The sequence below is a fragment of the Cardiocondyla obscurior genome, linkage group LG11, assembly GCF_019399895.1.
Source record: "Cardiocondyla obscurior isolate alpha-2009 linkage group LG11, Cobs3.1, whole genome shotgun sequence".
NCBI lineage: Eukaryota > Metazoa > Arthropoda > Insecta > Hymenoptera > Formicidae > Cardiocondyla > Cardiocondyla obscurior.
In genome coordinates this window covers 2,744,493-2,769,297 of record NC_091874.1, presented here as the reverse complement: position 1 = coordinate 2,769,297, position 24,805 = coordinate 2,744,493, and the positions used below count along the sequence as shown (strand labels likewise).

Below are 24,805 nucleotides of genomic sequence, written 5' to 3'. Positions count from 1 at the left end.
AATATACGTTTATTTAACGTGTCAGAACTCGTATTATATTTGCACATATGCCAAGTATACAACAAAGCTCTCGTCATATTTGCTTTATAAAATCTGCACCAAATTTAGAGAGCATAATGCGCGTGGTAAGTTATTTCTCGTAAGTCGGATTCGGATTTCGTTAAATTAATCGTACGCAACGAACAGAACAAACTTATTACTGCAGTTAATAAGTTTTTTCTAAATATTTAATTACAGCGATTTAATTATACGTTTAAATGGCATATAAGTATACATACGGTATTAATACATAAATACATTTTCTTTACGCGGCCGTGTACATATAAATATATATATATATTTTTTTTATCATGCAGTGAAAAAGCGGCGTAATCCAATTTCGTCGCGATCGTAATCGTCATATTTTACACGCGCACATCGTTCCTCTATCTACAATAAACTTGGCAGTTTCGTGCTCGATACCGCGGTCAACAATATCCGTGCGCATTGCCCGAACTTTCCCGATCGACGGCGCCTGGCCGCATTCGTCCCCGACTGCGAGGAATCCGCATCCCCTCGTGATGCAGGGGTCGTGCACCCCGCGAGTCGATCACTGTTAGTATTTCTCCGCGTTCGTGATAGCGAGCGCGGGAATCGCGTCCATCATTCCTCTGATGTTTGATCGAAGTACCATGGAGAAGCGGAGTTTGGCTTATGCTTGCAAACGTATTCGACTAGTGTCGGCATTGCATTAGCGCTCGGCTACGCGAGATTGTTTAGCGAATTGTTGACGTCAGCGGCGCGAAAGAGAGCGAAATCAGGCGCGCCAGACTATCGTTTATATTTTATTCTAAGCCGCTCGAACGACCGAATTCGGGATTATTCGAAACCGTATGGTGGCGAAGCCGTCATTCGCACCCTTGCTATATCGACTAACGAGTTGCAATTTAACGTGGTTCCTTTGCCCGGTATTAAATTGAGCCAAGGTATTGCGTTGTTTCGATAGGAGAGAATTTTCATTTCGCATTCTGCGCATTTTCTTGCATCGTGCAATTATGCTCCGCGTTACCTATTTAATCTATATCGTATTCTATCCCGGTATTATAATAGTTAGCCCCTTCATTATCATTCTCATCATAGTATGGCTCGTCCGTGACCTATGTAATGTTATAAGAGGCGCTAGTAACCATATTATATGTTCTGGCATGCGTTCAAGTGGACGTTTTGGGGTTAAAGGTGAAATTGATCGTGGTTAAGGCTGGTCAGAGTAAGGGATGTGGAATTACGGTGTAACGTTGAAAGAGTTTTAGTGCCTTTGATCTGGCTTCGAGCCCACAAGGATATGTACATAACGATAATGGGGTCTGATTTTTATAGCCCATTTTTATATTTTTGCAAAGTGTTGTTTGCTACTCCGGTTTCGCAATTTAAAAATTGCAGTAATTTCCTACAAAACTTGTTTGAAAAACACGAAACTCGCTAATATTCTTCTTTTTTATGTTAAGCGTTAAATCTGTTCTTTTTTTTTTTTTTTTTTTTTTTGAAGAAAATTTTTCCGTCATTATGCTAGTTGCTATTACATTAAAATCCTTTGGAAACTTTCTGGAATATAACTTAGATTTTTCAGAAGCTTCGTGACTTTACGAACGTTCCATAGATCGTTTCAGGTAATTTATAAAGCAAATTAATTTACCGTTATTGAAAAAATAATAATTAACTAATGCAATTTGTTTCTTTTTCTTTTTTTTTTAATAACGATTTTATATTATATCAAGTTTAAAATATTTCTGACACTTTTATAAACGACATAAATTATTTATAGCTTTGTTTATTGAGTATTTTTAATAAACTGAGAAAATACCTTTGAGCGATAAGCTTGGAAAGCCACGAGCAATAATGGAAAATTTAATTGTCAATCCATCAAATGCAAACGCAATTTCTTGGCGCTTTTTCAGCGTTCAATAACGAAGTCGCTGGAATTTTCTTGCGCTTGGTACAATTGTGCATCTCATCAATCTCCCGACATTATTTTAAAAATAAATTGCGTCTTTATTACTATCTACCTTGATCGGTGCAGTTTTATTTTCAGCGCTTGTGTAAATATTAAAGAAACAGATATAATTATTACGTAATAAATTTGGTTAGGTAACAATATAATTTAGACAGGGCCTTCATGGCTTGAATAGGCGCGCCACTTTTGTCTATGGAGATTTTAGCCAGTTAAAAGAACCTACTTACTTAATGCGGCAGACAAATCCCGGTAATACGTAATTCCTCTTCCTTTCGGTCTCCCAGTTCTCAATCTTTCTCTTTCTCTTCTCTTCTCTCACACCGTTTCTCATATTATTCTCGTCTCTCTCGCTCTTCTTATCTCCGCCCCTTTTTGTCTTTCTTCCTTCTCCTGTTATTCTTGCTATCTCTGTTGCAGTCGAGTTATCAGCAACTTTCCACTTTAACTAACAACAATTCAGTAAGCAAACAATTAAGCCTTGGCTCGTAGAAACTTCGTATGCTGTCAGGCTACGTTTGTCGGGTCGTGGCAGTATTACAGAAAGCTGCTACACGAAATTAAAGTATTAACGAGGCACGCCGCTCCCCGTGGAGCCCATTTCAAGCAAGATACTGCTAGCGCAACAACAAGTTTCGTGGCTCGAACGTCGTCCAGAATGTATCCGCTAGCCGGGCTGAATTCTTCATGAAGTCCGATGGCGTTGCAGATCCCAGGAAACCAGCCGTAAAGCTGTCTAGCAGCGCATGGCTTATCTGCATTTCGAATTGATAACGTTCTATCGAAATTTTTGATGTCCCTCAAACGACAGATCGGCGACTTGGTATTATTTGCGCACGGAATTACAACAAAATAGTTATAGAAATACGATAACGTCGGCGTAGCGTTTAATAACGTGGAACGAAGATAACAGGTTTTGTAGACGGCGCGGGGACGGGAATTTAGACTAATATATGTATTTCTAGCGCGAGGACTTGGAAAGTTGAATAATTGCAAATAAATCGATGCGCGGGCGCGGCTGAAATCGGTGCATAATCGGTACCGGAGTTGCAGACGTTAGTGACGTACGAGTGTTACGGTATTAGCGTGAGTAGAGCCATTGGTTATGGATCAATTGCATTCGGGGAGGTCCGATCGGCGGTTACAGCTCTGTGCGGAAACTGCACAATCCTGCAATGATGCATCGGAACGCCGGTAATTTCCACGATGCGCCATCCGCCATTCCACTCCGCATACTGACTAAAGTGTTCGGTCTGCAAGTCTGCCCGGCTTTCCTCCGATCTGCTTGTTTCTGGATCGATCATTTCGAACTCTGCGGCTTACGTGTGGGCCTACGTCTGATAGCGGCCGCATATTACGCATAACCTGTCATAGAAAATCTCATTTAACGCAATGGCCCTCGAAACTTTCCTAACGCGAGCTCTAAAACTCATTCCCCCTATCGCGATCGCTTATATACGTAATCCATTCATGGGAAAGCCGAAGAACATCGCTAGTAGTTTACCTAGTACCTGTGACGGCCATTAATCATTTCGCTCGCAAATTACATTCGTTCGCTGGTTACGACCGTGTGTCCGGGAGACTCGGTACGGCTATATCTCACAGAGCTCTACGCAAGCTCCCACATTGGACTTTTGTCAATTTTCAGATTTATCGCGTAATCGCTGCAAAGTAATTGAATAACGTATTTGCGTAGCATGACGACAATATTACGCAGCCGGAATATCGCCGCGAGGAAATTTCTTTAAAGCTGTTTATGCGCCGGTCGTGTAATAAGGATCGTATCTTCTTCGCGAGAGGTTTCGCGATAACCGTGATTACACAAGCGCCAGGAGAAATAAAGGGGGTGGGAGGTGGGGGGGACGGTAATGAAATGCGAACTGCGGTTTAAATTTCTTCGGGGTATTGTCATTTTTCGAAGAGATACGTGAAGTCACGGTGCGAAACGCCTCTGGCATCACGCTTCGCGCGGCGTTCGTTAAAACAGCTCACGAATTTCCACATTCTCTTATTATTTCGCATATACACGCAGCGCTTCCTGATTCCAACTTTAACGGCAGAAATTCCATGGCTTCGCAGTCGATTCTCGTCTTGTTGGCAACAACCGTCGAAGAACGAAAGATTAATTGACCTTCTTTATCTTAACTGCCTTCGCAGCGAAACTTCGTAGCCGTGTTACTTTGCTTTATATCAGAGATTCTCAGCGTAGTCGATATTGATATTGAGAAAAAGAGTGAGAGAAAGAGAGACGGGGAAATCGGCAGAACTATCAGGAAACCGATAAACATCTAAACGTTGAAGGAAAGTCGATACAACGATATAATCTTAACAGGTTTGCGGAATATTGATTTAAAGTGAAGAACCTCTTATTCTGCACTGATTATTTCGTGAAGAGATTAGTCGGCAACGCGGAAACGGGATTAACGAGTACAAATTAAATATTTCGTCACTTGTATAAAGTTTCATTAAACCGAAAGAAGAGCGTATCGTAGCAGCACTCCCACTAACAATTATCCATTTAAAGTCTGGCGTAAGCTCTTAACGTTAATGAACGGCGAGGTAACGTTAGGAACAGATTTCCTCGTATGATGAGCTTTAACACATTTCGATATCGTTTCACCCTTAGTTACATTACGCTGGCGGATGCGGCATAAAGTATTTCGTGGATTTGCCGGCGAGCGGCGAACGGTCGGTAAAATCTATGTGCATAACGTAACCCGTTCGTAATTAGCTCGCTTCGTTGCATTTTATGAGTGTGGTAACGTCATTTGATTATACGATCACTTAGAATATTAAACGATAAAGCTTGGTCGAACGCATTGTCGGCGCCGATAGCCGTTCAGCTCGTTTAATTCGCTCTGTGCGTCGCTTAAACCTTATTACGTGCGTGCATAAGCGATCACGTATGCCTGTTAATAAATTTCTCTTTGCATGTCGTGAGTAGCTTGGAATCGGTATTTTCCTAACCGCGAGCTGCCGACGTAATTGCGCGGATAATAATCGACGCTCATGAGCCGGAAGAAAGGAGAGAAGGGAGTAGAGCTGCAGGGAATGTACTAGATCATGCTTGATATGCCACGATTAATTTATGATGCCCCGCTTCGTAAAGGTGTTTTCCACGTAAAACGAGAGAGCTTCAGAATCGTCTACAGGGACGAATTAAACAGCATCATAAATCGTCATCTGATATGCTCCACGGTCTTCGTTTACAAAATTAAGCAATTTAAATCAAATATCAAAATCTACTTTTAATGCTCGAGTATTTTACGAGGGTGTAAAAAAAGAGAGAGAGAAAGAGAATGTTAGTTCTCTTAGTGTCGATCTTTATCATTATACATTTTAAGTACAAGTTTTATTATCCTTACGTTATATCTTTTATGCATTACACATATGGAATACATATGTATTTATGTACAAAAAGGATATATTGAAGCACTGTGTTGCGACATGTGTGTATGCATGTACAGCTCTGTTAACGCGGTTTCACGTTTAATAAGTCTGACGTTGTTACATTTTATATGGTTTGTCCGCGATGAAACTTCCAATTGGCAACAAACTGGTCGTAACGCACAGTGTGAACTGCGATTGCACATGCGTTCGTGGTATTACAAATGTTTGACAACGTCCGCATATTATTGCTTTTTAAATGGCATTTCGAAACCGATTCATCCCACTGTCGTTAAATGTATTGCAAATTTGTTGCCATTTTGCAACATCCGAATCTAGTTTATTACCGCTGCAAATTTAAACCGTCGGCATGGTATTACGCATGCTACCGGTCATTTCTGCTGCCGCATTTTTAATACCCAAATATTCAATATTCGACAATCGACTGCGTGGTTCAGGATTCGTTTCGTTTACGGCATTCGAGAGCGAGAGAACGCAACCGCATTTGGATAGAGCGAGCGAAGGGATCAACTTACATTGAGATACGTGGTGTTTCATTTCCAATCACGTAAAATCAACAAACAATTGGTACAGGAATTAATTTCGAGTACGAGAATCACGTTGCTTTTATTCTATTGAAAGAAACATTTATAAAAACATTTTAATTTTATATTTTATTGACATACTACTGCTTTATCGTTGAAATACAAAATATAATTTTTTTTTCTGCATAATTTTATGCATATCAAATTTTGATACGTATTGCAGGCAAACAGAATAAAAGTAGTAATGCCGTGCTCTGCTGAAATCGTCAGTAATTTTTGTGTAGTCAATTAAAAAACGAAACGACCGCGTGAGGTTAAAAATCTTGAAATTATGCATTCTACCATGGTCGAAGTGAAAAACTGGCGCGATTCAACGCGGCGTGAAATTAAGTGGTTTCGCGGAGATTAATACCGGCCGATTACAGCTAAAAATACGCTCTCGAGTAGCGGCCAACGTGGTCGTACGCGGCCAGTAATTGTAATCTTTTTATTATATTATTATTTTCCTTCCTCCTTTTTTTTTAATGCAAATGTGGTGCTTGCATGCGGATATCATCAGACTCTTGCGATCGCGTGCGAATTTCTTGGTACAACGTATCGTTCACTGTTATTAGCAGCGCGGCTTATCAGAGCACGTATGATTGCATAACGATTCCGACTTTTCAGAGCTCATTGCACTCTGTGTACTTTCGTTTGTAAGCTGATAACAGTTTAACGATCAATCACGGTGGTAACGCATACGCGCACCGTTGCTGTCCTTTTTCCTTTTGCGCGATGACTAATTCGCTCTACTTCAACTGGAGTTGTAAAAAAGGCGGTTTTACCCTCTAGGGGTTGATATCCGATGCGAGTGCATCCGGTCTGTACCGATGTATTATTCAACAGTTGCCTTTTTTCTTTCCCCAAGAAAGTAATGCCTATCGTAAAGTTGACTGATTACGAGACAAGGTGGGCGAAAACACGCAGCGAGAACGCACCGATAAAACGCGGGTAAAATATGAAAAAAGAGAAAAAGATCATTTGCATGCCTTACTTTTATACATTACGTAGTCACAGTTGTAATGTAACGGTCTGACATTGCTTTTTTTTTTTTTTTTTTAAATCCTGCAACACGCTGTTAGTAGTTATGGCACTTTTTCACGTTTCGCCTATTCTGCCATTTAGTGTTCCTTTCCGCGCGAGTAAATTTAGATGCGGATACAAGCTTGATGAGAATGCACGATTAAAAAAAAGGAAATTTATTAGGTTATTTAAATATGCGGTTATGTTACAAAAACAAATGACTTTTGTCTCGATAATAGAACAAATGATATTATACAATCGATAGTAATCGGTTCTTTGACAGTAATCGCTGAGCAAATTCTTTGTGCGGATATTGAAGAAATAATATTGACTTTAAATTGTAGGTGTAATTTGTATACACTCCGACGATTATTACGAAATTATCATGGCGAGAAAGGAAGGAAAAACTGGAAGGAAAGAAAGAAAAATGAAACCTATGAAAATCGCTGCTTTAGTTGTCTCCGCTATACGAGATCTTCGCGAAACTAAAGGCTGTACAGCTAAAAACATTGCAGGATATATTAGTTACACCTCGAGCACGCCCGAAAAACGTGTTAAACAACAAGTGAGCACATTTGTGAATACGCAAACAAAGTTTTATCTTTGGATAAAATTAAAAAAATTGCTTTAGTAATAAAATAATTATATTTTTTCGTGTTTGCGACGTGTAGCGGACATATAAATATATTATATGTATACTTATACGCTTATTATATGCATATACGACAATGTTTGCAATTTTGGGTGGCCGGGAGTTGTAGATACCTTAATATTCACACCGTTGATGCAATGCCATCCTTTCAAGTAAAAAACGATAACGTTGAAATCAGTGTCGGCAATCTTTTTTTTCTGTTTTTTTTTTTTTTTTTTGCATTTTTTTCTATTTTTACGTGTCAATCACTGTCGCAGACATGCGTATGTAAAGGGTGTACGAGTGCCAAGTTCGTGTCAATTCCGTAAATCGTTTTAAATAACGATATTTTAATGAAAGAGAATCGAATTTTCGTCGCGGTAACTTTCGTTTGAAATTGAGAAATCAAAGACTGTGCAATCGCATTATTTCAAACCTCAACGATCACACTCGGCTCGTTGCGCTTTTGCACTTCTCTTTATTTTGAGCTCGAGTTCGATTATTAAAAAATTCGCGATATTTTAGGTGAAGACCGCTTTGAAGCGAGGTGTAGAGTACGGTATTTTGCAAAGATATCAAGGTCATTATTTCCTTCCCACTGGCGACGAGTTGGATCGCGCGAATCGCATCGCCGCGCGATTCGCGAGATTGCCGGCGTCCTCGTCAACGCTCGCCAGGTCGAAAACCAATTCCTCACTCAAAATGAAAGACAGCAAGAGACCTCGAGGTATTGATAATGGAAAGCGAAAGAGTAAAAAAGTTGGAAAACCCTGCACCCCTGCTGTCTCAACCATTCCAAGTTTGACGGACGAAATTGCCAGTGACGTTGCGTCCGTGACTGAGTGAAATTATTTAGCAGGTTGTACAGCTTTGGGAAAAGCTTTTTCCCGCGTGATACGATATTGAAATCCTGTTTCGCGTCTTTTCTCTTGGTCCTATTGAATAACGTGTGTACGTTTGTAAGTAATTTGCTTTTCCGTTGGCAATCAATTGATTGACGTAAATTAAATATCCCATTGTACTCGTGGCTAAATAAATTTATTTAAAATGTCCTTCGATATATTAACCGCAACGAGTCTAAAGATAGTAAATTATACCATTAATTCGTTGATAAATTATTAAAATAATATTAAGATGTGGAATAATTATGTTCGAGGTAAAGTTCCATTATTAGTGAGATTTTAATATCATTTAGCAGAGTGGGATGAACGACAGTCTTAGGAACGATCAATTTTGGGAGACGAATCAATCGTTTTCTATTACAACGGTATATCGATTTACCCGAGCTGACGTACCACCGCTTCCGCTCGTCCGCGCTGTGGCAGAATTAAGTGAAATGAGGAACGAGGTTTTTTTCCTAAATTGCACCGGAGGCAAGACGACCATTTATAAAAGTTAGGAGCTTCTTACCCGGGCCGATAAACTTAATAGCTTCAGAAATTTACGGGGTTTGGCATGCTGAGGAGAAAATTTTGTGCGCCTCTGTTTCCTTGGGATCGATCGCTCGCTACTTGTTCTTTCTTGTTTTATTGGATACATCCGCGCCATTACGCCCGCGAAATAATTTTGTTCTCACTCTCCGTCGTGCATCTCTCTTTCTCGCCCACCTTTACGTATACGCGTCTTATACTGCAATATCTTCGATAAAACATATTTACGGCGCCTTGACGGTGGATTTAACGGCAGGTTGTGTAAGTTATGGTCCCCATGACTATGCGAGAAAAAGCAATATGAGTCGTAAAAGGTACGAATTATATCTTTCGGTATAGATGCGCATAATGCAGTGCCGATCGATACAGTGTATTGAATAGAAAATCTGGTAATTACGATCGATAACTTCGCACGTCGCAGTATGATGTTACGCACGCTACGGCTACCCGATAATACCTGGATTAATTTGATGCCAGGATCAAATAGCCGCATAATTACGTTCGCGCAGAAAATGACGAAGCACATCGTTTGCTTGAAGAATCTTTTCATATTGCAGGGTACTCACGTTTTTTTTCATACCTAATTAAACTTTATAGGTGAAATTTTACATGCTGAAACTGGTATTAAAACTGTTATTAAAATAAGTTTTATACTTTAAATATAGATAAGAGCAAGAGTGTTTGAGTTACGGTAATATAGCATTCGCGATAATTTAACGAATTAAGCAATGTCAGGAATGCGATAAATAAAAACCGAAATAGTTATTTTTTTGTCGCATTATTTTATTTACGCGTGCGAATTTTTGCAAGGGGTACCTTCTCCCCCCTCTCTCTCTCTCTTTCTCTTTTTTTTCTTTTTTTTTTTATTTTTGCGGAGTTTACGCGAGTTATATTGGTTTACTTGGAATTTCGGAAGCAAACTGGAATACAGTTGGTGTTTCGTGAATTTGTTTCGAGACGACTGGTCTGGAATTCCGTCGGGATCCGATTAAATTCCGTGAGAGAAATGGTTTTAGTCCCGACGGCCTATAATCTCGAAAGCATAGTCTAGCTATGAACAACGGGTATCATGGGACAATTCGAATCCGTTTAAATGATAATTTGAAAAGCTAGTTGGCACCTAAACCTCTCGCGATATTGGTAGTGGCCCGTGTAACGACCAAACTGAATAGGCAATGTCGGATAAACCGAGGACGAATCGCGTGCATATGTGTTTCTTTGCGGACTAGTTTACACATATAATTTTCAACATAAAAGTATTTTGCACGAGTATCTTATATTTTAATTGAAATAAATTCAGCAGAGTTTTCCTTTCCTCGTATACGAAGATCAGATCGGAATCTATTATTTATATATTTAATATACTTACAATTTAATAGTGCCTTTATACTTTTAACGCCCAGGATATCGAATTTTGTGCTGCTCAAAAACAAACTTAATATTTAAACTTGATAATTACATAATTAAAGTAATATATATAAAATAAATACATATATATATATATATATAATTATAATAATAATTTATACATAATTAACATTGAAATTCGAAATAATTTCGTTGGGGAAAAGTGATTAAGGGCGCGCGGTTAGTTTGCGCGAGTAGAAACAGAATATCAATAATTCAATTAGCGTGCATTCCTTTGAAACTCGATGGGGATACGAAGCTATTACCGAATTTCGCTTACGCGACGGTCGCGGCGGGGAATGCGTGGCGATTGCGGCTACGTAGCCGAGAGATTGAGTTTTCCCGGGAGAGGATGCGTGTCCGCGTGGAAAGCGATGGGACTTTATCGTGTATACGGTATAATTGTAAGTTCGCGACTCGGTCGTATCAAGGAGTCCGGGTGAATGCCGTTAGTTCGAATTCCGCCGAGCTTCGCGGTTCCGCAACTGCAATTGCGTGGCTCTTGTCGAGCAATACGATCCCGACTGACCCCTGCTGGCATAGCCGGTGCTATTACTCGCGAGAGAAACAGGGAGAGAGAGGAGAGGACGATGTCATTCCTTTGCATTTGGGAAATCGGAGAACGAGACGAAAACGGTTGCGGCGGACTGCGAGGGTACTCGGTCTTTAAAGTACCGAGCTACACCGTCGATTGCTCGATTTAATCGTTTTTCTCGATAACGTGTTTATTCTGGGATTGTTCGTTGCTCCGTGAAACACAAATGAAATTCCATCGCAACGTTAACGGAACTTGTTTGAATGCACAGTCAATCTGGAATTACGTTTTAATAACCCTCCGCGCCCTCGTGCGTTACCAATCACTCGATTACTTCATCTAAGGTTACGTCTGTATTAATCCGCGTGGCCGAGCAACTTTTTGCCGGTTGACACGAAACTGACAGTAAAATAATATCCAGGGAAATATACAGTGCTGTTTTTTATGGCGAAATACGTTTTATAACCGTAAAAGATTGTTGCCACGTTAAAGTGTAAATCCTGCAACGCGGCATTAATCTTGTTGAATGACATAATCGTGATAATCCATGCAGAAGCCACATGCATGAGGCATTCGTGTCTCATTCTCATGGAGCTCGCGGAAGCTTACGGGACGTGATAGAAGTGAGCGGTATCAAAGCAAACTTTTGCGTCGACGATAGTTCAAATTCATTGGGCTCCGCTCGACATGTTTACGTGATAGTCATCCGTAAGCGGTAGATTGTTTGCGCCGGTCATTGCATACGAACGAGACGCAGCCGATGGATTCATAGCTTATGTGTCCAGACCGAAATAACCTGTCGCGCTTGATTACGAAATCTTTTTTTTTCTTTTTTTTTTTGTGACCTGGCTGGCAAGCCGTATTGAATTGAATTAATCGGCAGGCCGTGAAATCTAATTGCAAAGTATATTATTGAACGATTTTGTTCAAATAGATTTTATGTAAACCTAATTTTGAAACTTCGATTTATTCTTGCTTTTTTTCTTGTTACACCAGCGTGAACGTAATTACGGAATTTGAAGGTTCCGCTAGTCTTTTGAATTATATAAAATTATATTCAGATTAACAATTATATTATTGGAGCAAGCGCGAATGCTGATTGTTTGAAATTCTGTTGCGCACATAGACGCGCAAGAATGGTTTCATACGCTCGTAGCTCTCAAATATTAGCAGAATAGTCGGATTATCGCCGCAACATACTTGACCACAAAACTGCACTTTAATTCAATGGCTCGTTGTGTTTAGAATAAAATGAAGAATTAGAAGAGTACAATAATTTTAATTTTATTCAATTTATTTACAAAAATATTTTAACTTATTGTTTAATTTTTGTAATTAAATATTTATAGATATCTATAATTAAAAAAAAAAAAACACATTTTATATTATATTATGTAATATTGGAAATTGTATTGGTCGTATCGTTGAGATACAAAATAGCTTTGTAAATGTCGGAAATTTTTATTCGTGAATTATCGCGAGATTAGAATTTCATACTAGCGGTAATGAACGCACAGCCGACGTAATAGCTCGCTCTGCTCACAATTTCCGCCTGAAGTCGTACAAGGTATTAGTTCGAGTTACAGAGATGTTGGCATCTTCGGAGTTGCGATTGCATGGCGGAAGCAACGTAATAACTTGTATTGCACGTGGGACACGATTGCCTTGCACCGTTGTGTCCGCGCGACAGAATGAAAGGAGACTTTCTCTTGATTAGAAATGAATCAGTACCTCGGTAACTGCGCTATAATTGAACTAATTAATGATTTATCCACGGTGTACCCGGGGTCTCGTTACCTATTACGCTACCGAATGCACTAATGATTTTAATGGACGCCGATGTCATTTAAGAGAAATACGCATAATTATCTCAAATTGGTAGGTTTAACATAGTTATCCTGTTCGTTAATTAATATTTGTATGCTAGAAGAAACATTGACTGCAATTAGATTCTCGACAACAAAATGCGCAACAATGGGTATAATTACGTTACGTTCCAACAAATCTATTATATTACATGCATATTCTTTCTTAATTATATTCCTACTCGTTCCTCCGATAATTTCACGTCTGCAAATAATATAAGCATCCAAGCTGAAAGGGTGTGGAAGTCCTGCCGTTTGACCATTACGGTATGCGGGGTCTTGGAAGCGGCTCGTTGCATCCGCAATCGCGCGTATTAATCGATTCCCTGGGGAATACATCAAGCAGAAGACGGTTGGAGACCAAAGGGTCACTGTGCACCTCGTGTGCGAAACGAGCCTTTGGAGCAGTAAGCTGGCCAAACGGAATGCATGACGTTTCTACGATCCATGATGCCTTTTGTGGGTACTACCTACTGTCAATGGCAATCCTCTATATGCATATATATTCAAATGCATGCAAGCGGCAAAGCTATTATTTCTTTTCAACCGTCGTATAATATCGCTATGGATGCGTGGAAGATTTTAAGATATCTAATATTTGCGTTAAATTAAATTAAAATTTGTGCAAACAGTGCCAGCGATAGTATAATACTTTTCGTATTTTACATCGTGAGATCGTGAGAATTAAACGGATTTTGCATAAAGATATTTGTAATATATGCAAAAATGCTCCTCTTTTCGAGTATTTCGAACATTTTTATAAGGTACAAAAAGCTTCTCATCGCGATATCGTGTAAAACAAGTACCGTTGTATAATATATTGTATTAATTTCTGCGTCATCGACACAAGTATTACATTTGCAAGTCTTATTCGCGCCCTTCCACGTGTCTACAAGTGATACATTGAAAGAGTTAATTATTCTCTGTGGGTAAAGAATGCTGTGAAGTGGTGATTATTTAGCCAAGGGTCGTTGATGGTTTTTTGCTCGCTGACGTAATTATACCGCCGTATTGGCGGCAGGTATCTCGAATAAGCATGAGATGTAAAGTGCTAATATAGAGCAAGTACGGCGAAGAGCAAACGAAAGCAGCGATAACAATGAAGTGTGCTTTAGAACGCGCTCGTTCGCGCGATGAGAAACGTGCAAGCGTGTGAAGCAGGTCGTAAAGTAAGGCGAGTAAACAGTAAAGCAAGACGTGCAAATATTCCGGAATATTCGGTAAGTTCCGAGCCTCATTCCACCGGCGAGAGAACTCCAGCGCGATTAATACAAGCTTCAATCGTCGTTGCGTTTAATTTACAATATTTGGATAACGTTTCTTCGGTTCGTTGATATGAATTATTTGAGCGATTAGCATGCACCGTATACGACATAATTATTCTATTTCCAACACAAATCGAACGAGCAGGCATCAGGCGGAACGCATTTTCACGTATCCACAGTTCCATATCGCGTGCGCGGCGTGCGTGAGAACGGGTAAATTCTTCAAGTTTGCGGTAGCAAATTATTTCATCGCGTTCCAGAGAATTATATTGGCGCACGTAAGCGCGATATACGTATACCGAAGTGATACCGCCGAAATAAAGTGATATTTACATCACTCAAGCGAACATTTTTAAAATGTCACTGGTGCTTGTATGTTATACAGCGGCGTGATTATGCAGGCGTGGATGCAGCACGCAATCTACGGCTCAATATTTTCTCACTCTCCGCGTGCAAACAAGATAATCGAGAAGCGTCAATAAAGAATACACGGCTTTACCGTTACGTATATCGCCTCTTAGCTGAACATGGATAGTGTTGGTGTTATCCTTGAAAACTATAGCCGGTCTATCAGGTCTCGCAGCTTTTACTATTACTATATATAGCTGTATGTAGTTTGTCTCGGCAAAACGAAAGCCCATCGCTCTGAAAATATTCTCAATATTCCGGACGGAATGCTTGCTTGTTGGTATAATAATAATAATTAATAATAATAATTATTATTAAATTTCTTATTAATATTGTTCTTCTTCTTGTTGCGACGAATTCATCATTTGATGCGAGAACAAACTGGATGCATTTCATTGCATTTATAATGCATGATGAAAAATTTTGGTCGCGTAAATGTTTCAACGATTTGACAGTTTCACGAAGCGGCAGAAAGCTCCGTCGAATTTACTGGACAAGCGTTGCATATTTTATAAAATGTCGTCACATAGACTACAAAGGTGCGTTTGCTTCTGTTCATTTATTTTTATGTTCTATTTGTGATTTTTTTTTATATTCACGGTATTAAAATCTTACTTTAATAATCTTTAATGCAAAAAAAAGAAAAAAAAAAATGAATTTTTTTTATTTCTTAACAGTAAAGAACTCGTAATTCTTATTTAACTTGTATTTCAGAATTTTAATACTTACCTACATATTTCATTCGTATTTCGGTTGTTTACTCTGGGCACTCCCGATACCTCTTGTTTTTCCTTCCAGCGCGAGATGGTCTACCGAAATTAAAGTGTTTCAGAATAATGAAGTTAAGGTCTCGGCACATTTCCGCATTTCCCCTTTAGTCCGCCGGGAGGAAGCTCGCTAGAGGACAAAGACAGTGTCGCGGCGAAACGGAGAAAAATAAAGCCGGAGGTAGAAAAAGGTGGAAGAGCAGGCACGTCCTTTCGACCCAAACCACCTTCATCTCCCCCGTTGCACCCTGAACCGCCAATGGCCACGTTCCACCCTGAACACTGGTTAGCACTGTCGCCGTGCGTCCCTTTCTCTCACATCCCTCCCGACGACCACACGCGAACGCGTAGGTGATCATGGATCTCCACACATATACCTCGATAAAATAGCGTATTCACTAAAAGGGTACGAACACAGAATACGGGGTAGTACAATGCGTGCTCGTTGAGGATGGTATAGTGGGTAAATGGATCTGGTCGGAGAGACATTCTTCGTACGGGGTGCAGTACAAATCGGAGCCTGCATGAAAGTTGCCCTTGGTAAAGTTGAAATTGTTTCACCTTTCGGTAACTTCGGGGTAACTTTGACGTAACAATCAAAACTTTATCGTAAATATTAAAGAGAGACTAAATTGTTTTCTTGTCTTCGAAATTTCTAATGAAAGCGCGTGTCAAATCTTAAATATATACATATACTAGTAGCGTTTTCTTATATTAGTGTGCAACTGTCGAGACACGTTCGCGCGAAACGATGTACCGCAAATACACGCGAAAGATCACCTAAGAAGGAAAGGGAGAGAAACAACGCGTTCGATTACGGCACATCGTGTAATATATAGTTCCGCGCTCGCACCGGGAAAAGGCGCCCGCCTCCTAAATTCTCTTAAGCCTGTTGAGTGAAAAAGGGAAGACCGAGGAAGAACTCTCTGATTTGATAATACCCTGTGGATTTTGCGGTGGGTTTGGTACACGATGTTTCTTCGTGATTTATTCCGCGATCACGTGTATGGTGAGCAAATGAATTTTTATGAACCATCAGTCACCGTGTCTCCATAAAGATTTAAACGGTTGAATCGGTAAAAAAACATCGGCCCGTATTCATACAAAATCAACGCTAAATATTACTCTTTGCTCCTGGATTTTATCTATCTTGTGTACATTGAAAATACAAACGGCTACGTTTATTTCATCGGTCGGTGATTTGATTTAAATTTTCTTTCGGATTTATTTCAAAATCTCTCTGATATTCAGGATCAAATATTAATAATGTTTAAATATTTTATAAGAGATTTTAAAAGCTCTATTTCTTTAACGTGGATACTTTCCGACGGTTTTATTAAAAATTAATTTTTAAATCTCAAGTTTTGTACGGAGGTTAACTATCTCGACTTTTTTTGTACGTTAACTGTTCATAAATTTAAGAGTCTTGCAAAGTGCTGAAATATGTCTGTGCAGAATTTTATGCCAAGCTTGTAAGAAATAGTAAAAAAATGAGTTATTCGCCGAGTGACCTCGTAATTTTATATATTGCCTAAGCTACGAGACATCAATATATTTTACACACACGCACACACAGTTTGGCAACGAAGTGAAACCTATTCCGAGCGATAAATTCAATGAAATATAATTGTTGAATGCTAATTTATGTATCACAATATGTTGTATATCATTTTCTTTTTCAAACAAATAATTAGATTTTTTTCGTATAAATGACAAGCTAAGATATTAAAGCGTTGGATAATTAAAACATGTAAAAAAATATCGGCGAAAAACGGAGGAATAAAAATATGATAGATATTAGAACTAAAAATACCTATACAGACATATAGAACAAATAATTCAACAAATAATAGCACCTATATTTCACGCACTACGGACGACAGAAAAATAGCAAACGAAAATAGGAGATGATAAATGTGAAGCTTCAGGAACGGAGTTATCTTTACTTTAAACCGCAATATTTCGCGAAATAGAAATATTAAAAAAAAAAAGAGTAAAACAGTAGCATTATAAGAAGTAAAATAAATTCAGTGAATGAAAGTTTCGGTTCCTCATATATATTTAGATACATATGCTAATGATACAATGTCAAACGTAAGATTATTTACTTCTTTCAAAAATCCGCGTTTTTGCAATGCATTATGCAATACTTTATTGATTATCTATTCACTTGATTATCTATACACTTGTAAAATGTAGCTGTACTTGCAAATGAGTGAGACAAATTTGTTGATCTTCTGTCTCCATAATTTTATTCGCATCACCATGCAAGGGAACATTGCATTCTCACGCTGCTGCAACATAAGAGATAGGCCGAGGCGATGTTTTCCCTGGAGTTGCAGTTAGCGATATAACTTCTCCGAAAACGAGTGTGCCGCTTCCCGTGGCGAATCGCATTCGTCAGTCGTTGCTTCCGTTCGCTCCATTTTTCGTCCGGTCTTCGTCGCCTGGCCTGAAAACGGTCCTCTTCCTCCGTCGGGATGTAATAACTCTACATTTCCCCGGCCCGACGACGTCTCACCGCGACAAATAAAACACGCCGCTACTCGACCGAACAAATCGACTTTCCGTCCTTGCTCATCTATTAGAGTAAGATCGATGGCCGAGTATAGATCGAAGCTCGAGACTTTTGAAACCGACAGCAGTCGTTGGTTAGCAGTGTGAGACATTGACGCTCGCCTGTTGTGCACAAGTTTCTATCACTCCGTGTTATTTAAAGACGTTTAAAAAACACGGGCATATAAGCGTGCATGTGTGAGAGGAAAAGTTATTTTATGTTGCCTCGCGACCCGGGTCTCGAAAATTTAAAGCAGGCAAAGCAGGTTGTAACAATTTTCATTGTTGAAATATGAATTTACACGATAGACACATTAATCTGATAGAAGTGCACTTTAAGCAGCGTTTGATTTTTCAGTGAATTGTATGAAAATAATTGGCCGCTGATGAATGCATTCTTAGGATTGCTCCGTTTGACCTGCTTTCGGATTTCGATGATGCTTAAAATACTCGAGTACGTTGTTACATGAACTAAATTGGAAAATCTTTACAGTGTCGTGCAATTTTTAGATAATTTTTTTATTTTACCTTATTGTTATTTTATTTAAAGATATTTTCCCGTTGCGAGTGCAACCTTTCGCTCCTTCGTCGTTCGCGAATTAATTACTGATAAGTAAAACTTTAATGAAACGTTACATACGCGTGGAATCCGTCGGTGCTCAGCTAGAAATTTTTCAATTGCTAATATCCACTGTCTCGATGGTTAAAGATTAATCTTCCGCGAGCCGTTCTGAATTTTTATTCCTTCATTTGACTTGGCACGTGTCTGTCGCGGAAGTACAGCGGCAAAAAGAAGCCGAAAGATAAGAAAGAAAAATGCTCACGCAGTCGGCACGGGCGCACCCTTGCGAAAATCTGCTATGTCAGGAGATTTCCTGCCGGTGAGCTGGGCCCTACCGATTTTCGCGCGCGAATATTCGACGATAAAATATTCTTAACTGGTCGCGCGGCCGTATTTGAACGAAGGGCGGTGCCGGGTTGGCAGATACGCCGGTGCGCGCCCCTCATTTTCTTTTCCTACTGACATAGCGATTCTTATCTCATCGTCCTCCCGATCTCATGATACCTTGCCAGATACGAGAACGAGCGGAGAGATTCAATTATTGCTCCGAGACCCAATCCTTTAAACGCTCTCTGAGCCACTTCCGAGATAACTCGCTCCGATATTATTTCCTTTATTCGAGAGAGCGATTGTCACAGACGTTCCTCATACCGTCTTGCTGCAGCTTTGAATATTTTTGAACATTCAGGAAATGTAATTGCATATATACGACGATTTAACATCCCGCATTATGCGCGCGCGTGTGTGTACACATATAACGAATGTGAATAACGTCGGCGATTAATTATTCTTAATTTAATCTGAAGCTTATGTAGGCTGACGACGTTCTCTAAATTACCGTAGCAAATTCGTATTATGGTTATTTAATCGAGTAAAGAACGAAAGCGCGCCAGCCACGTTGAGGCTCGGAACTGAATGTAATTTCCGTTGTTTAGGCAGTCAAAGTGCCGGGATTTGTAAATGTAAAGAGCGACGGCGGATAAGATAACAGAAAGTCACGTATATGGCATTCGTCAACGACCCAAATCAACCACACAGTGCTCTGTCTTCTCTCGACCAAATCGTTTCGCGCCTTATTAACTTCCGTTGCGCTTCGATTTCCATGGAATATTCGTCGTAAAAGTTACGAGAGCAATTCTTTACGATTCTTCCCGAGACTGTTGCTACACATAATTGCACAAAAATTTAAAGCCACTTTAATGTTTAAATCATTTTTAAAATGAGAATTATATGAAACTAGCGAAATAAATGTGAAATGATTATTGCGACGATGTGGAAGTTTAAGAATTATAAATAGTTAGAATTTCGAGAACGTAATGAAAGCGAGGTTTTCGTTCGGCTCTCGCAGCAACATCTTTGTTTCTTTCTCAGCAGTCCTCGCGAAGCGGAATAAATATCCATCATAATTCCGACTTGGCACTTCGACTGTAGTTACAGTTCCCGTGCAAGCGAGAATTTGCACGAACCTCTAAGCGTCTCTTAATCGTCCTTTAGAGGAAAATACCCATAAACGACCATCCATCACATCGCACGCATCTAAAACGCGTCAAATTCCCATCTTGAGAAGTGCATCGGGATGCATTCTCGTGGATACGTGTAGCGAGATGGAGCGCATACGTTCGAGAATTACTCCCGAATTCCGGCCGCGTCAGTAATGCAGCATTATCACGTCGCTGGAAAGTCGGCGTGAGCTATCGGGGATGACAAATCTTGTAGCTCGTGGGAGAACGAACGAGAGTACACCGGGAATGTCCGCTTATGTAAATTGCCACTTACGTAAAGACATTTGTGGCTTTTTCCATTGTGAAATAAAGCGCATAACGAAGCCCCGACGTGGCGTATATAAATTTGCTCGGATGCATGTATGACAAATACGACGTAAATACGAAATATGTATATATGTATATATCGTTGAATAACAGCTTAAATAACCAGCTATTGAAAAATTGGTAACGATTGAGATCGGTATAGCATTTTGAGCTTCGTGCGCGACTTTCGAGGGAACATTTTGTCACCTGTGAGTCAGCTTGTACGTACATGTTCTCGCGGAGAATCTTGTAGATACAAGAGCGATAAATGATTTTCCGTACTGGAGTACCATCAGCGTGGAAAACATTATACCGCCAATGTTCTCGCATTCATAGCGGTCCTTATCGACCACAGAGTCGTAAATCATGGTTACGTTTAGCCCATTGCGCGGGATAGAGCCCCTTACCACGAGAGGGTGTAGCGAATCCCTCCTCGAGCAATTACGATCCCAGCTATGGCAAAGCCTCGAGGGTCCAAACGAGGAGGATATGGGCGTGTTTGAAGGCATGCGATCAACCTATATGCGATTTGCCTAAAGGTCACGTTTGTGAATATCATATTTCTGCGTGTTCCTGCGTATATTATAAAGAAATCTAACGCAGATAAGAACATTGGGCACGCTTGAGCATGTAAATGAGCGATATAAATATTTAAATTAGTTATTACGTTATAAATCCATCGGGATACTTATTCATGAGACGTAGTGGCAAGCCTTTTAAGAATAATTTTGCAATTAATCAATTAATTTTTGCGTTAATTCTTTCTTTCAACTTTCTCGTTAGTCATATTCAAGTTAAAAAAGATTAAAAAAAAAGAAAAAAAGAAAAAACTAAACGCTAAATGCATTTGCGCGCACATCCGCCGTACGAAATTTTTTAATATTTAAGTATAAGGCATACACGATGCGCCGAGCATTTCGTGTTCGCGCTTACGTGACGCGCGTGGAGGAAGACGGGATGAATAAAATATTAACTGCCAATTTAAGCGGGACTTTTCCCGCGACGTTAAAACGAGACGTTTATACGCGTCGGACGGCGACACCTGAGTGCCGTTATTTACAATCTTGCCGGATATATCCGCGTATATGCGTGCAAGCCTTTCACGGGTGATGGACGGACGAGCGCGCATACCACGCGTGCGCTTGCCGTTCGAATTCACAAGGTGCATACGGCGGATAAAATACCAGAACTCCATTTCGTCTGGAATTGCAATTTTGCGGGATTCACCTATGGTCCCTCTTCTCCCTGCGCCGTCTCTTCCGGTGCGGTGCCTTTCTACATTGGAGCGCGCGCGCGCGCGGCGTGTATTATATCAACGTGAATGCGCGCACGGGGCCGAGCCCGCGGGGCGCGAGCGCAGATATATGTACGTGGCGTTTCTCTCTGGGAAAACAACAGGCGGCTGCTGTACGGCTCTGACGCGCATCTTCAGTCGGAAAATTCCCTGAAAACGTCGTTTCCGATCGCGTCGGGGGGGCAGAGAATCGCCCCCGCGCGCCGTCGAGACTTCTCGCGACGATGACAGGTACAAGTGATCCAATTAGAACTTCACCGGCGCGAGAGGCGGTTGAGCGATTGCTAGTTAACTTATTAGCGAAGTTGTGTCGATTCGACTCGGCGTTTCATTTCCGCGACGATGAATAATTTGTCGAATTAACGATCGCCCGGGAATATTGCGGCGATGAAATCCCCGCGCAGCAGACCGCCCTTGACAGTCAGTGATGAACGTAACGCTCATTTACCAAGCTCGTGTGTACCAGCATCATTTCTCGCGTTACTTTCTTTCACTTTGAAGTTACGAAAATCTTCTCTCTGGCTGTACGTATTTTCCACTTTGATATATGTGATCTTTTCATATGCGCAACAGAAATTAATCAATAATTGTGTCCGGGATTAGTAAGCTTCTTTCGGAATATATCTTTTAAATTTCTCATCGCGCTTGATAGTCGAAATTACCGAATCAGACAGATGTTTAGCCCGACAATCATTTCAATTGTGTCAAGGAACGTAAATGGATCTGAAATCTCGTTTAGACGAAACGAAGTTTTGCGCAATTGTATAGTACGTAATAACACGCGCACGCGACGCCTTTGCGCTCTCACACATACGCACGTTAACGGCAAATCCTACTTCTGTTGTGACAGCGGAAAAATAATGTTTCGCTTCTGACCTCTCCCCTTGTTCTTTTGGTCGTCCGCGCTCGTGCATCAAAGTCTTCTCGCGGTATGACGCAGTCCTTTCGAGGATTCTCATGTTTCTTCGCGCCTTGTTGAGGAACTCGGCCACGTGGCAATTTCGTTGAGTGGCTTGTATGTCGCGCGACTTTCAGTTTAAAGAACGTGCGAGCTGCACACCCTTCTGCTCGCCTTTTTCTCATCAGACGGATTTATAGCTGTCATTATCTTCAACGATAATTAAATGCGCATAATCACGGTCGTTTCAATTTTCGGTTGCAATTCTATTTTTATTACTTTGTAGTGTCTTTTTTTTTAGTTTTTATATTGCTTGTAATTGAATATTTATATTTAAGTGTATTAAGAAATTCTTGTTCTTTAGTTACATATTATTGCTTTAAATGAAAAATCGATCTGAATCAAAGTAATTTTTATTATAATATTGTATGACTTTAATTTATTTTAGACTTTCTTTACTGTGAAGATAATTTCAATTTCAAGGAAAGCGTAAAATAATTCGAGAACAGCGCATAATCGACTAGACTTAAAAAAAAAAAAATTTATATATATATATACATATATGTGTGTGTGTATATATGTGTATATATATTCAAAGAGGTAATTACACATGGGCTTCTGAGCAGTTTTAGATAACAAGTTAAAAGTTTACCCTTTGATGTAGGTAAGGGAGTATGAGGTAGATAGGGTACAAAAGGAAGGAAAGGAGCAAAGCTGAGGGCACTACCAAGACTTAACCCTTATGTTAAGTTTATGAGGGGGCAGCTTGCGAGCTTGCAAGCTCGGAAATGTTGGAGAAACCGTGGGTGGCGGCGGCGGCGGCGGCTGGAGGGTGGACAGAGGTGAGATAGGGGTTGAGTTAAGCTTGTGTAAGCTGCCTACGAAATTATGAGTGGGATAATGCCGGGAACTTCTTCTAAGGGGATAACACCGCACAAAATGCGCTACCTTGCTCGTTATTTTTTATTTTTACGCAAAAATGTGTGTTTTTCTTTTGTCGCAGCTCGATAACCTGATAAAAGTTTAATTTTGGGCAAAATATGATTATTAATTTAATATACTGATATTAAAAAATACAGTTGTTTGCGGTTTTTCGTTAAATTTTTTTTACGTTAATGTCAATTTCATTAAAGTTATGATTTGGGGTGTAAGTTATTAATTTATTAAAAAATAAATACAAATATATTTTAAGCAGGAAAAATTTATAAAGATACATGTATAAAATCGCGCAGACGATGTGCGGAGAAAAATATTAGGAGCCAGGAAAAAGGAAACTATTCCAATAATCCCTTTCTTTTTTTCTTTTTTTTTTTTTTAAACTTGTATTGGCTATCATGTGTCAATAATCGTTTAACACGCACGTATAGAAAGGAGAGTTTCGAGGTCTTCTACGTTCGTCACTTTGATCCCGAAATTGCACATGTCTGAGCCAGCTTATACTCTTTCACTTGCCGTATCAATACTTCTATCGCGTTGCAGCACCTTGCGGCGATAGCACCGTAAATCGCTTTCATTGTTCCGCGGTAACACGTTGCCGCGATCGCGCCAGTGTTCATCTACGGATTCAAAATGTCGAACGTATCGGGGATTGCATGAAACTGTATTGGAGCACTTCTCGCGATATAAAATCAGGCTACGAAGATTGCTTCCAAGAAACGCCGCTTGTCGGCATAACTACGGGCATATATATGCACATCGATCATGGAAAGTGTGATGTATTTCATCTAAATGCACGCGGGAAATGTTCCAAAAGGAACAACTCGGTGTAATGTATTTACGGAACAATTTTTAAAGTCGTTTGCGGATCGCAGTGGATTCTCCCATATGCGTTATACTTTAGAAATAACTGCGGCTTTCGAAATAATTCCTGCCAATTTTCTTTATTGCGCGATAAATCAATGCAATACTTATAAATATAACTTTCATATATATAACTTATGCATATAATTTAAAATATAAATATGCAAACTTATAACAGCACCGCCGTTATAAATGACATTAAAACTAGTATATTACGGCAAATCATTGTTTTCAAAAGCTGGGAAACGATTTATCAACGAGGCATTATTTTGATCGTTCATCCGCACCCTCATCTCGATTTTGATTGATGCATCACCCGAGAGATATCGATAATGTTGCTAACAATCGGACCATCACTTTCGCAACAAGATGGAGGGATTAAGTGACATGGGCAATCGCTAATCAATTACAAACGGCAATCATCGCGCGATTACTTGTACCGGTAAACACGAAATCATTTTCATATAAATCACGCGACAACTTCAATTGTAATGGAAGCCAGGAAATCTCGCTGGTGCGTTTCTACAATCTCTGCATGTCTTAACTTAGTAGGTGGTTGATATTTCTCCTTCTCACCTTCTCTCCTTTTCTCTCTCTC

The 24,805-nt window shown here is 39.9% G+C and overlaps 2 protein-coding genes across 5 annotated transcripts in view; both read left to right on the top strand.

Moving 5' to 3' along the window:
* The window catches only part of LOC139106499 (TWiK family of potassium channels protein 7), a 226,966-nt gene that overhangs the window by 57,839 nt on the left and 144,322 nt on the right, over positions 1 to 24,805 (top strand). The gene's annotated exons all lie outside the window — the stretch shown is intronic.
* Positions 5,811 to 9,955, top strand: LOC139106501 (uncharacterized). The gene is made up of 2 exons (XM_070663335.1): positions 5,811 to 7,546; positions 8,138 to 9,955. Exons 1-2 carry the CDS (start codon positions 7,367 to 7,369, stop codon positions 8,456 to 8,458), a joined length of 501 nt encoding a protein of 166 aa, XP_070519436.1. The 5' UTR covers positions 5,811 to 7,366; the 3' UTR covers positions 8,459 to 9,955.

Excerpts from the sequence above, each read along its gene's own strand:
- LOC139106501 (XM_070663335.1), top strand. The coding sequence starts at position 7,367 with ATGGCGAGAAAGGAAGGAAAAACTGGAAGGAAAGAAAGAAAAATGAAA. Across the intron at positions 7,547-8,137 it reads AAAAACGTGTTAAACAACAA|GTGAAGACCGCTTTGAAGCG; the intron begins GTGAGCACATTT and ends GCGATATTTTAG.